This window comes from Nicotiana tabacum, chromosome 22 (genome assembly GCF_000715075.1).
Source record: "Nicotiana tabacum cultivar K326 chromosome 22, ASM71507v2, whole genome shotgun sequence".
Lineage (NCBI taxonomy): Eukaryota > Viridiplantae > Streptophyta > Magnoliopsida > Solanales > Solanaceae > Nicotiana > Nicotiana tabacum.
This window is the reverse complement of record NC_134101.1, coordinates 174,918,427-174,932,974: the sequence shown is the minus strand read 5'-3', so window position 1 is coordinate 174,932,974 and position 14,548 is coordinate 174,918,427. Positions and strand designations below refer to the sequence as shown.

The 14,548-nt window shown below is 39.4% G+C and overlaps 1 protein-coding gene across 1 annotated transcript; it reads right to left on the bottom strand.

Moving 5' to 3' along the window:
- Positions 1-12,621: 12,621 nt before the first annotated feature.
- Positions 12,622-14,098, bottom strand: LOC107802803 (uncharacterized). Its single transcript, XM_016626378.1, has 2 exons — positions 13,746-14,098; positions 12,622-13,648 (listed from the first exon to the last, which is right to left on the bottom strand). Exons 1-2 carry the CDS (start codon positions 14,096-14,098, stop codon positions 12,622-12,624), a joined length of 1,380 nt encoding a protein of 459 aa, XP_016481864.1.
- Between the last annotated feature and the right edge of the window lie 450 nt (positions 14,099-14,548).

Genomic DNA, 14,548 nt, shown 5'->3' with positions numbered 1-14,548 from the left:
CCGGGGCTAATAGAACCATCAAAACTCCAATCCGAGGTGAAATACATAAAAGTCAAACATGGTCAACCCTTTCAACTTAAAGCTTCTAAATTGAGAATCATTCCTCCAAATCTAATACTGAACCGCTAAAAAATAAAAACCGACTATATACAGAAGCTATAAAATAACATATGAAGCTACTCAAGGACTTAAACCACCGAACAAAATGCAAATGCTTGAAATGACTGGCCGGATCGTTACATTCTCTCCCACTTAAACATACGTTCGTTCTCGAACGTGCTAAGAGTCATTCTAAAGCCATCAAATCACTGTATTAACTCACCATATCCATACCCATGGGAAATCTCATATCACCCCAATCCATGTAAGTTCGACAATACAACCTAACTGAAGATCCTTACTTCAACCTTAGTTCACAACCCTTAGAACCTAATCTCTAACATTCGAAATTTATTGTAAGACCCGATTCACAATCTTATATACTGTATAAGAATGAACAAGATGTATCATTCAATAACCATATTCCAAGATATAACCTCATGATATACCATATAACTCACGTACTTATAGTAATACCTTTCGACCATAAAACCCGGTAATGATATCATTCCTCGTCTCAAATGAAAAACCTTGTTCTGAACCTTCGCACACAGCCAAGGATGAAAGAAACAGGTAGAAACTCATAACTATTCATCAGATCAAGTAGTCCATATGTGCCATAATCACAACAACACAACATGGCAACCATTGCCATCAACACATAAACTCACAATCTGCCAAAGCAGTGCATAAAGACGAACCAAATAAGGGAATGCGAATGTGTGTTTAACATATAAGCATGAATTCAACTAACTCAATTTAGCAACAATCTCACAAACGCCCAATTTAGTCTATTTAGGAAATTCAAATCCTTAAGCATAATCTTTAGTATGGAACATGAACTCAAGTAATCATCCTAAGTAAATACACATAGAGAAGATACCTTGTCACACCTCCTTTTACCACCCGAGGGTATACAAGTGAGTTTTTCCAATTAAAATGACATTAATCGAGACGGGATTAATTTATTTATTAGAGTCACCACTTGGAATAGTTTATTTGGTGTCCCAAGTCACTTGTTTATTTTAAAATCCCAAATCGAGGAAAATTTTATTTTTTAAAGTCTGCGAGCCAAAAATTCTAGATAAGGAATTCTGTTAACCTGGGAGAAGGTGTTAGGCATTCTCGGGTTCCGTGGTTCTAGCACGGTCGCTTAATAATTATTACTTGGCTTAAGTTGTCTAATTACTTATTTTAGGACCTATGTGCATTTATCTTTTTACCGCTTTTAATTTCTTGAATATTCATAATTAAAGAATTGAGTTATGTGTACGTATACTCTTTTCTTTTGGCGCGTCAAAAATCATGTCACGCGAACGTGTCCATGATTAATAATGCTTTGTTTATTTATTTAAGAAAAGTTTGGTTGAAGTTGCGGGAACGCATTCCTCGAGTGACTTTTAAAATTAAATTCACAGTTATGTTACGCGAACGTATACATAATCGTAATACTAATCTAAATCGGGCCTAAAGCAAATTACGATTATTTAGGATTATTTTAATACTAAGTTAATATTTATATGAGGGCCATAGGTTATTTAGTGAAAGATGGCACACCTCAATTTTTAGAAGGCTTGTTTAATTAAGGTAATAAAAGGAGTTTTTACTTACAACTATTTTGGACTTAATGTCAAACTATTAATTATAGGTAAGGAAAACATGAGGCGGGTCTTTATTTATTTGAAAGAAACTGAGCCAGCAGTAGGCTCGGTGTATTATTAAAGGTGATTACTAAAATAAGAAGAAGTTGATACCCATTGGGCACAAAATTGAGCCCAAACGCAAGATGAAGGAGGGTGGGAATACAAGGAGCCTGTTGTGGCTTGGCAGCCTAATCTGGGCCATCGCTAGGCCCAATCATTTTAAGCTTTAAAGACCGTTGAAGCTTAAATCACACTAATTTATGTATGCCAAACTTTGCACAAATCCTAAATGAAATATCTAACATAGTGAGCCTCAACTTATTATCAAGTATTTTTGTAATGGCAAAACAAGATTGAACCTAAGGCTATTCAAAATTTGTCTTAGACTCAGATATATGGTCATTTCGTAAGTGCTGAAATTAGTGATAATTTAAAGATAACTGCAATCATAGCTACTTGAGTTTATAAGTTGAATTACTTAACTACTGAATCAAGACTAATTATTTTGATGAAGTATTCAATCTGAAGGACAAGCACAATGTGGTATGGATTGGGCTCAAAATTGAGCCCTAAAAGTAGTAAGAGCCCAGAAACCACACAAAGGGTGATTTCGAACAAAGCTCCCTCACTTGGGCCAACATTAGGCCCAATGATTTCAATGAGGAAACCTGTTAAGATCCTACTGACCCTCAGCCTTAAATAGAACAAAACAAACTTCAGTTTAAATGAAGACTAGCACTATACCAATTCTGGAAAGTCAACATGCACATGTAATCCTGCTAGGAATCTTACTTCACCATCATGTTATACCAATACCCAAATCATCATTAAATGGCTTACTAATCATCCTAATATAACTATTTTAACAATGCTAACATTCTGACAGTGATATAACTCTTTTCAACAATTAAACTATTCACTTTGGAACATGTATAACAATTGAATAGCATACTCTAACAATGCATTTAAGTTGAACAATCGGTACACTAAATATTACAACTAACCAACAGATCCAAAATACTTAAACATGGGAAAAAAAAGCTGTACAACTAAGAAAGATATAAGACATCCTAGGCAGACAAACAAGAAAAACTGAAATTGAACACTTTTGGACATCTATTTTAACACCACAAATTCATAACTCCATCTTTGTCATTCAAGGGTTCAAAAAGTACCTGGTTACAACAAAGAGTAAAATGAGAAAAATCTCCAAGGAACAACAGAAATCAACAAAAAACTTCAGCTAAAACAGCTAGCAGTATATAATAGCAAACACCAGCTCCCCATTCAAACCATTTTTAACTTTGAAAACAGACAAAATCCCAGAATCCAACAACCCAAAATGTCTTCAATATCAGAATACCGACTTAAGAATTTAACAAGAAAAAAAAAACTGAAGCTTTCAAAGGACTTTTAAGGAATCTTTCTTAGTGTTTTCAAAACCTTTGAATGAAGAAAAATGCTAATGATCTCTGTATTCTTAGGGTTCTAAAAAATCTGATTGTGTTTTCAGAGTTTTTGTGCAGTGAATAAGCTAAATCTGTGAGAGTGAGGGAATGTTTCTTTATATAGAGTGCCCAAAAATAGCATCTAGGGAATATTCTACCCTAAATTCCCTAGATAGTACATCATATTTGCAGAGTATAAAATGTCTAGCTGTCCATTTTCAGCATCTTTTAAAACCAATTTGGACAGTTGGTACACTTTCTAGAACATTCTGATATTTTCCTAATTAGAAAACCCCAAATTTCCCTTCTAAAGTCTGCTTATTGCAGTTTTTACCTAAACCTTTTTGTTCAATTAAGTCCCTAGGGTTCCTATTTGTTGGCAAATCAAGACCAACACCACAAGACAAAAGTTAACACACAAGAAAAGATCATAAATGAAACAAACACAGAAGAAAATAATTTAAACCTAATACATCAGAATTGAAACAAACACAGATAAAAATTTAAACCTAATACTAGCATGAGTTTCAAAGGAAAATTATTAAAACCTATTTAAGAAAAACTTGAACCTATGTACAAGTAATGAAACCAGCAATTTAAAGAAAAAAAAAGGGAACCTAAATCATGCAGCTAAATCAGTAAAAGAAGCAAACCCTTAATTTAAACCAACCTGACTTAATTATCCTAAATGTATCGAACTATATTTAATTAAAATAATTAACTAAATAAACTTGTTTTACTAAAATTCAAATAAACCAACAATCAAAACAAGCAAGACTGATACCCAAAAAAAAAATAAAAATAACCAACTAAAAGAAAAGAAGAGAAGAAATAGAAACGACCTGATTTTGGCCGGAAACGCTTGAACCAACAGAGCAAAACAACGAACAAAGGTTTTTGACGAAGCTTGGTCGATCAGTGCTGACTTGGTCGGAATCCGGTGGTCTCGAAATAAGTCAAAACTAACGCTAATCGATTGTTCTTGTCAAGAACAATCGATTAACATGAACTTTGACTCAAATTGAGCCTGAAACCCCAAAAATCAAAGAGAAAAGGACAATTTAGGGCTTGGTCTTTTCTTTTAGAATTTACATCCGAAATTGGAGCAAATGGGTAGGGATTTTGGAGAAATTGGTGATAGATATAAGATGAGGAGGTTATGGTGGTTGCCTGGTTAGAAGATGGGGGTGTTGGGACGGCGCCGCCGGTTGGTGGTGTTTGGGCATTTGGGGGCGGCTAGGGTTAGGCGTTGTGAGAGAAGAGAGACAGAATGAGAGGGTAATGAGGGTTTAGGGGGTGCGTTTAGACAATTATAAGGGAGGGGAAGGGTTAGTTCTCAGCCATTGGATCATGGGAGATCAATAGCTGAGATTAAAAACTAGCAAACGACGTCATTTCATTTTGACAGGGGTGGACCGGGTCAGCTGGTGATTTGGGCTTGGACCTAGGCGATTTTGGGTGGGTTTGTGGTTTAAGGATGACCCAACTACTTAATTTAAAACCCCGTTGTAATTTAAATCCTTATTTTCCTTTTTTCTTTTCCTTTTTCTTTAATTAAACATCCTAAATTAAAAACCTAAATTAATCTAAAAATGTGAAATTAAACTAATTACCTAATTACAAGAATTATATTAAAATAACTTAATCCTAAAAAAAACAACAATCTAAAAATAAAAGGAGAAAAATGTAAAAATGGACTATTTTTTGTGATTTTTATTTTATAAAACAAATAATTACTAATTACTCCTAAAAAATATAAAAATGAAGCCTAAATTCAATGCACGATATGTTTGGTATTTTTCACGATTTAAATAAAATTTAAACATGCACAGAAATGCAAACAAATAAGAAAATTCTACTAAAATTCCTAAAAATAGCAAATAATTAAGAAAAAATCTATTTTCTTGGATTCTGTAAGAGTAATTCATATAGGGAAAAAATCACAAGCTCACAGCTGCCCCTCTTTGCTCGGAAACATGAAGGGTTTCAGGGCAAAGATAAAATGAGCAATTACGAGGGATTTTTGCCCGTTCGAAACTCAATGGGAAGCATCTTTTGAAAAATACTGACCGAACCTTGCTTCGGAGGTTGCCTACATTTTCTTGGCTATAAAGAAATCAGGTCAGTGTAGTTCTGGAAGTTTTGGTAGCTGGGACTACCGGAAAACTATGATTTCACTGCTGTTTCTGCTTGATGAACTCCTTATTACACCAAAATGAAAGAAAATAATAATAAAAAAGCTAAACTACCTAAACCTATCAACTACGAGTTACAAGATTCCTATCTATAAACCTTATAAAGCTTGATCTTGAGTCTTGGATGGTTCTTCCTGCAGACTCTGATATGAATCTATATGCTCGTTAGCTGCAACTGCTGGTTCATTCTTCTTCAGCTTTCGGGTCAAGGCGAGACATGCAAAACTTGTGATTTCAATCAAATTTTGAGTAGTCCACATCTTTTCTCCGCTTCTACACTCAGAGTTAAACTTCTTTTCTTATTTCTTCCTTTCTTTTATTTGAGTTGAGACTCCTTCTTTTGGTCATCTCAAGCCATGTGCCTCACGGTGAAAACCTGTTCAAGCACCAAAGCAAACAAGCGAACGAAATTTTTCTACCCCAGTTTTCACTAGGAAAATTCTATGAGTTATTGTAACAAAAATCTAAACTATTTCTTTATTTGAAAGAAAATAAAATAAGGATTGTGTATCCTTGGGAAAAAGAGATTAGGAAGTGGAGCCCTATATTTATACTAAAATCAACCAGGGAGTGGAGACCCTATGTTGGAAAAGCGACTAGGAGTGGAGACCCTATGTCTTAAATAAACTCAACTAGGGAGTGGAGACCCTATGTTGGAAGAGCGACTAGGGAGTGGAGACCATATGCCTAAAAAAATAAAATCAACTAGGGAGTGGAGACCCTATGTTCGAAAAGCGACTAGGGAGTGGAGACCCTATCTCTAAAATAAAATCAACTAGAGAGTGGAGACCCTATGTTGGAAAAGCGACTAGGGAGTGGAGACCCTATGTCTAAAAAAAATAAAATCAACTAGGGAGCGGAGATCCTATGTTGGAAAAACGACTAGGGAGTGGAGATCCTATGTCTAAAATAAACTCAACTAGGGAGAGGAGACCCTATGTTGGAAAGGCGACTAGGGAGTGGAGACCCTATGTCTAAAAAAATCAATTAGGGAGTGGAGACCCTATGTTTGAAAAGCGACTAGGGAGTGGAGACCCTATATCTAAAATAAACTCAACTAGGGAGTGGAGACCCTATGTTGGAAAGGCGACTAGGGAGTGGAAACCCTATGTCAAAAATAAACTCAACTAGAGAGTGGAGACCCTATGTTGGAAAGATGACTAGGGAGTGGAGACCCTATGTCTAAAATAAACTCAACTAGGGAGTGGAGACCCTATGTCTAAAATAAACTCAACTAGGGAGTGGAGACCCTATGTTGGAAAGGCGACTAGGGAGTGGAGACCCTATGTCTAAAATAAACTCAACTAGGGAGTGGAAACCCTATGTTGGAAAAGAGACTAGGGAGTGGAGACCCTATGTCTAAAATAAACTCAACTAGGGAGTGAAGACCCTATGTTGGAAAGGCGACTAGGAAGTGGAGACCCTATGTCTAAAATAAAATCAACTAGGGAGTGAAGACCCTATGTTGGAAAAAATGTAACTAGAGATTGGGGACCCTAGGCTACCATGTTTTTGAATTTTTCTTCTTATCTCTCTCTTTTTTTCTTTTTTCATTTTTTTCATTTTTTTTATTTCATTGAATGAGTAAATGAGGGAAAGAATTTTGGAGGTGACTTCCCTTTATGGATTGTTGCTACAAAGTTGTTTTTAGCCCTGACACAGTTTCTTTCGGCTGTACCTGCTTCTTGCAAGGTTGCTTTGGATTACACCTGTTTTATGTTTTCAAATAAAAAACAATTGTTAGTTTGAAACGGTGGTTGATTTTGTGACCTTGATTGTTTTGATCACTTGATCTTGGCCCAATTCTTTCAATGGAAATCTCTATTGCCCGTTGGCTTTCTGGAAATCAATCTCTCTTCGAAAACCCAAGGATCTTGACTTTCCAAAATTTTACATGACGGTTCAACCGTGTGGGGATTTGGCCTTTTCCTCTTGTTTTGCCTTTATAGGAAGTTGACTTTGAACTTCTTTCCTTTTCAATAATTTTGAAATTGAGGCATCAGCCATCATCGCCTGTCGAGATCGACTTGATTCACCTGCTGAGGCTGGGTTCTTTTCCTTGTATTTTGCTTTTGTTAAGAAAAACCTTGTAAAACCCTTGCCATCTTTTCTTTGTATTAGTTTCGAGGAGGGATTAGACCGAAAGGGACTCAAAGAAAAGTAAACAAAGGACAGGATAATGAATTTAACGAGAAGTGTCCCTTTCGGGGGAAAGAAATAAGGACTTATCTGGAGTGCGTGCAGACTTCAATATACGTGACATGCTTCTTGGACCGGATACCCGATCTGCGCAGCTATCCAATCTCGCAAAACCTTTCATAATCCATATCTCAAAACTGAGAAACCTTGCCAGGACTCTTATCAGTGCTGATGGTTGTAAGGAATTCCCCTTTTTCGATAAATGGCGCCCTTTGCAGGTTTTTGCCAATGGACCTCTCTCATTTCTCTTCTAACCGTCGCCTTATAGTGCTCTTTGCGAGTTTTCACTAACAAGACTCTCTCATTTTTAGTTCTCTGCTCACCATCGCCTTACGGTGCTCGTATGGGTTTTCACCAACAAGACTCTCTCATTTTATTTTTTCATTTTGATTGCATCGGATCCAAATAGCTACGTTCTCCGATTCTTGAACATCTTTTACCGATTGATCGGAAGGACTTGAATAGGGTTTGGGTAAAAAAAGAATTTGGATCGAATTACAACTTTGGAACCATTCAGGCGGGATCACCGCCAAACCATTACAACATCTGCCCCAGTTTCACTTTTGGGGGAATTTGGATTTTTGTTTTGGTGTGATTCAACCATAGAGAGAGGTTGCCTACGTATCCTTTCGGAATCAAGTCGAACGTTGTTCAGGGAAACTTTATCTTTTATTTTTTTTTTCAAATTTTTTTAGGTTCCAAAGAGGGTAATCAAATAAGGGTGACCGGATCAAAGGGTTAGACAAGGATTGGAGTATTTGGGCTAGCGTGAATGAAATCCTTCGTCATCCCAATCGGATAATATTGGTACCGCAAAAGGGTTAAATGTAATACCTTTTAACCGCGTCTGCATTTACAGCTGTTTCAGGGTCATTTCCTTCAATGTCTCCTAGGTACAACGCCCCTTTCGGCAACAATTTTCTAATAATGTATGGGCCCTTCCAGTTGGGAGCGAACTTTCTTTTTGCTTCCTGTTGGTGAGGGAGAATATGCCTCAAAACGAGTTGCCCCACTTCAAAGTTCCTAGGCTGCACTTTCTTGTTTTAGGCACGGGTTATTCTTTGTTGATACAACTGCCCGTGGCAGACTGCGGCCATTCGCTTTTCATCAATCAGGGTTAACTATTCCAGACGGGTTTTGACCCACTCATTGTCCTCAATCTCAGCTTCAACAATGATCCGAAGAGAAGGGATTTCAACTTCTGTGGGTATCATGGCTTCAGTGCCATAAACCAATAGATATGGGGTTGCTCCGACTGATGTGCGCACAGTTGTGCGATATCCCAACAATGCAAACGACAACTTTTCATGCCACTGCCTGGAACTTTGGATCATCTTCCTAAGAATCTTCTTGATGTTCTTGTTTGCTACTTCAACAACACAATTAGCTTTGGGCCGATAAGGGGTAGAGTTTTGATGTATGATATTGAATTGTTCGCATATCTCCCTCATCAAATGACTATTCAAGTTCACAGCATTGTCCGTAATGATGGTCGTAGGAATAGCAAAATGGAAGATGCTATTGGAGTGCACAAAATCTAATACTGCTCTCTTAGTGACGGCTTTGAGGGTGACTGCTTCAACCCATTTTGTGAAGTAGTCAATGGCAACCAATATGAATCTATGCCCATTTGAAGCTTTTGGCTCGATTGGCCCAATGACATCCATACCCCAAGCAACGAACGTCTACGGTGCTGACATAAGATGCAGTTCTGTGGGTGGTGCATGAATTAGGTCACCATGCACCTAACACTGATGACATTTTCGGACAAAACTGAAGCAATCTTTTTCCATAGTCATCCAGTAATAGCCTGCTCGAAGGATCTTCTTTTCCTGGACGTATCCATTCATGTGGGGTCCACGCACTCCTGCGTGCACTTCATGCATGATTCTTCTGGACTCTTCGACATCCACACATCTTAACAAGTTGAGATCTGGAGTCCTTTTGTTCAAGACCTTGTCTCTCAACAAGAAACCACTAGCAAGCCTTCTAATGGTTCTCTTTTGGTCTCCATTGGATTGCTCGGGATTTTCTTTTGTTTTTAGAAATCTATTGATATCATGATACCATGGCTGAACATTTGGTTCCACCTCAACCATATTGCAGTAACCATGCCTTTCTCGGATTTAGATTTCTAGCGTGTCAATGTGGACATTGCCTAGATATGGCAACATCGAGGCCAAAGTAGCGAGTGCATCAGCTAACTCATTGTGAAAACGAGGAATGTACCTGAACTCGACTGACTTGAACCGCTTACTAAGATCTTCCACATGTTTCCTGTATGTAATAAGTTTGACATCCCAAGTTTCCCATTCACCATGAGCTTGTCAAATAGTCAGATCCGAATCTCCCATGATTATAAATTCTTCCACCTCTTAGTCGATTGCCCTATTCATACCCATAATGTAGGATTCATACTCGATAGTGTTGTTTGTGCAGAAATATCGAAGCCGGACTGTGGATGGATAGTGTTGACCAGTGGGGGAGATCAAAATTGCCCCAATCCCGACCCCTTTTGCGTTCACAGCTCCATCAAAGAACATTTTCCAAGCATTGGTGTCTTCTGATGTTACCTCAACTAAATTCACCTCCTTGTCCAGGAAGTAAGTACTCAAGGGATGATATTCATCATTAATATGGTTTTCAGCTAGGTGATCCGCTAAATCCTGGGCTTTCATTGTCGTGCGGGTGACATAGGATGTCAAATTCAGTGAGCAGGATCTGCCATTTTGCTAACTCCCTGTGGGCATCGACTTCTGGAATTTGTTCTTCAAAGGATCCAGCCTAGTGATAAGGTAGGTGGTGTAGGCCAATAGGTAATGCCTGAGCTTCTGAGCGACCCAAGTTAGGGCACAGCAAGTCCTTTCCAGCAAAGTGTACTTGGCTTTGTAGCTAGTGAACTTCTTGCTCGGATAGTATATTGCCTGCTCCTTCTTCCCGATCACATCGTGTTTCCCGAGGACACAGCCGAAGGAATTCTCCAAGATTGTTAGGTACAAAAATAAAGGCCTCCCAGGTTTGGGTGGGACCAAGACTGGCGGATTCGACAGATATTCTTTGATTTTGTCGAAGGCTTCTTGACACTCATCTGTCCATTTAATTGCCGCATCTTTCTTTAACAACTTAAATATGGGCTCACATGTGGATGCCAACTAAGCAATGAACCGACTGATGTAATTCAACCTTCCCAACAGGCTCATCACCTCTTTCTTGGTTCTCGAAGGAGGCAAATCCCGAATAGAATTTATCTTTGTTGGGTCTAGCTCGATACCCCTCCGACTGACTATAATTCCCAAGAGTTTGCCAGACGGAACACCAAATGCACATTTAGCCGGATTTAGCTTTAAGTCATACATACGCAGCCGCTCAAAGAACTTTCTCAAGTCCCGAACATGGTCGTCCTGTGTTCTGGATTTGATAATCACATTGTCCACATGCACCTCAATTTCTTGGTGCATCATGTCGTGAAAGATGGCAGTCATGGCCCTCATATAAGTTGCCCCGGCGTTCTTCAAACCAAAAGGCATGACCCTATAACAACAGGTGCCCCAGGGTGTGGTGAAGGCTGTCTTTTTTGTATCTTCTTCATCCATCAAGACCTGATGATATCCAGCATAACAATCCATGAAAGATTGTGTCTCATGTTTGGCACAGTTGTCAACAAGGACGTGGATATTTGGCAAATGGAAGTTGTCTTTGGGACTTGCTTTGTTCATATCTCGATAGTCAACACACACTCGAGTTTTCCCATCTTTCTTTGGCACGTGAACCACATTAGTTAACCATGTGGCGTATCGGACTACTCGGATCACCCCTGCCTTTAACTGTTTGGTGACCTCTTCTTTGATCTTGTCACTGATATCGGTTTTGAACTTCCTCTATTTTTGCTGGACAGGGGGGTAATCGGGTTAAGTCGACAACTTATGGACCACTAGATCAACACTTAGTCTTGGCATATCATCATAGGACCAAGCAAACACGTCTTTGAATTCAAACAAAAGTTGAATCAATGCATCCCTGGTTCTTTCATCTGTGTGAATGCTTATCATGATTTCTTGGACCTCTTCTGAACTACCCAGATTTACAGGCTCGATTTTATTTAGATTTGGCTTAGGCTTATTCTTAAATTGTTCCAATTCTCGATTTATTTCCCTAAAAGCCTCTTCTTCATCGTATTCCGGTTTTTGATTCATTATTTCACAATTAGACAGCGTGTTTGGATCTGGGCATGAAGTCCACAAGCATGTCATGTTATTTAAAGCTGCATTATTAGAACTGAAAGAAGAAATAAGAAAAAGTAACAAAAATCAGAAAGAATAAAGAGAGAGATTCATGAACGATGAAATATTGATTTCATTTCATTGAATTTTGAAGATAACAGAGTTTACAATGGAATTTAAAGATAGTAAACTAAATAAAACATCCAAGTTACACCCTGGAATAACTCGTGATGTAGAAAAGGTTGCAAGTTTGGACTACCGGGATTTCTGCCTGACTGGGAACAGAGTAACCTTCTAGTTTTGCAACTTGGAATTGGGCCCTATATACGGCACCTCAGCGATGCTCGAGCCTTCTCCTGGCTGGACTATGTGGGTTTCACACAACATCTACCTCATGGCTCCACATATGTCCTCAATTTCCTCGGCCGTGAAGGTCTCATCTTCTTCTTCTTCTTCTTCTTCTTCTTCTTCTTCTTCTTCTTCTTCTGTGTACTTGGGTTTGACGAATGTTTCGTAAAGATATGGGACCAACTGAGGTAACACCCAACAATTGCTCTTTCGTTCATTTGCCCATGTCACATCAGCTTCTGTAGCATGAAAACCAACACCGAAGAACTTCTCGCTGGCAGCTAAAGTGATAGGTTCTGTAATACCTAGCAATGATGCCCCGAGTCCCTTCCCAGGCTTATAACCATGCTCGATCATTTCAGTAGCCACCATGATGGACGCATTTGATAGAAAGGGCTGAGGACACGGGCTTTCGTCCTCACATTCATCTACGACCAAAACCTTAAAAGCTTCATAGACTATATGCCCGCTACCTTCCATAGCTTCGAGACATGGGATTGACGGGTCTTGGTAAATTGACTGCTTGTCCATGAACCACAATTTCCTGATCTTCGTGTTCAAACTTCACCATTTGATGGAGGGAAGAAGGTACAGCTCCCGCAGTATGGATCCAAGGCCTTCCTGAGAGAAAATTATAGGAAGTATCCATGTCCATGACCTGAAATGTCACTTCGAAATCCACAGGACCGATAGTCAAAATCAATTCAATCTCGCCTATGGTATCTCTCTTTATGCCATCAAAGGCACACACATAGACATTGTTAGGCCGGATTCTCTCAGTCCCAATCTCCATTCTTTGCAAAGTTGAGAGTGGGTAGATATCAACTCTGGATCCGCCATCCAGCATGACTCTTTTCACATAATACCCCTCACATTTAACGGTCAAATGGAGCGCTTTGTTGTGGGCGGCCCCTTCTGGGGGCAAATCATTCTTGCTAAAGGAAATCTGATTGACTGCGAAGAATCTTTCTGTCATCCTTTCCAATTGTTCGACAGTGGATTCAATCGGAACATAAGCTTCATTGAGGGTCTTTATCAACACTTTCTGATTCTTAGTTGAGCTTATAAGTAGAGGCAAAAGCAAGACCTGAGTGGGAGACTTCCATAGTCGGTCAATTACCTCGTAGTCCACAGTTTTCATTTTTTGGAAGAACTCCTCTGCTTCTTCAGCACTAACAGGTTTTTTGAGTGGGAAGCACTTTTGTTTGGCATTGTTCACTTCTTCCAGATTAAGGTACTTCCTAGATGGGTTGGTTTCATTTACTTCCCCTACAATTTCTTTCCCTTTGTATGTCACAATTGCTCTGTTGTAGTTCCAGGGGATTGTAGTGGGGTCTTTCATAGGCCTTTGTGGTGTGCGGCTAATGATCACGGGCTCGTTCAACCTGGGTGGAATTACTGGTCCCCGCACCACATAAGTCCCTTTGGGTACATACATCTTGGGTCCCTTGTTCAGCTCGAACCTCTTAGGAGGACTCAATGCCAATTGTTCTTTCCTGTGAGCTCAGGGAACATAAAGAATGGCGTCTTTAGGGGGTACTTCCCCTGTTTTGTTTTCCACAGTCTTTTCTTCACTTCGAGGAGCGGAGTTACTCTTCTTTCTCCCCCTTATCTTGCTTTGCGGCAGCCTTTGGCTTCTTTCCCACATCGGCTATGGCAATGATGGCTTTCAGGGCTAGGTCAAACTCTTTATCTTCACAAATCATCCCAATAATTGGACCGTTGTTGTGGGCCGACAATGGGTTGTTGGTCACATTGGGGACTTCTTCATCTTCCAGCACTACTCTCTTTTGCTCTATTAAGTTTTGGATTGCCCTTTTGAGAGTCCAACTGTCTTCAGTGTCATGCCTTTCCACTCCCGAATGGTAAGAACATCGAGTACCGGGTCGGTAGGAGGGTGACTCTAGGTTTTGCCTGGTTTGGGGTACGGGTTGCAACAAACCCATTTGGACCAGTTTAGGGAAAAGGCTAGAGTATGATTCACCAATAGACATGAAGTTTGTTCTTCTGGGTGATTCCCGAGCACAACATTGTATAAAAAATAATATCGAGGGGGACGGGGATTATATGGAGCTTGGTGAGGAGGGTTATTTCTAGGAAATGGAGCTCAGTTTTGGTTAAACTGTTGTTGTGGCCGAGCGTATGGCTGGGCGTTCATTGCTGCGTACGGCTGAGGAGCCATAGCATAGGCCACATCCTGATGAGGATAATAATGTTGTAGGGTGCTTGGAGGGAAGTAACCTCTGGGTGGACGGGGGTTTCTTAGAATTGAAGCCGCCATCACCAACTCTTCTTTCTTCTTTCTATTTGCTACACCTCCTGACCCTCTTTGGATTGCTTGCGATGTAGCTCTTATGGTAGATTGGCTCAATATGCGACCTGTTTTCAGACCATTT

Bases quoted from the DNA above. Each gene is read 5' to 3' on its own strand.
- LOC107802803 (XM_016626378.1), bottom strand. From the start codon at position 14,098: ATGGGTTTGTTGCAACCCGTACCCCAAACCAGGCAAAACCTAGAGTCA. The intron at 13,649-13,745 runs GTAACTCCGCTC...CTGAGCTCACAG, and splicing joins GATAAGGGGGAGAAAGAAGA to GAAAGAACAATTGGCATTGA.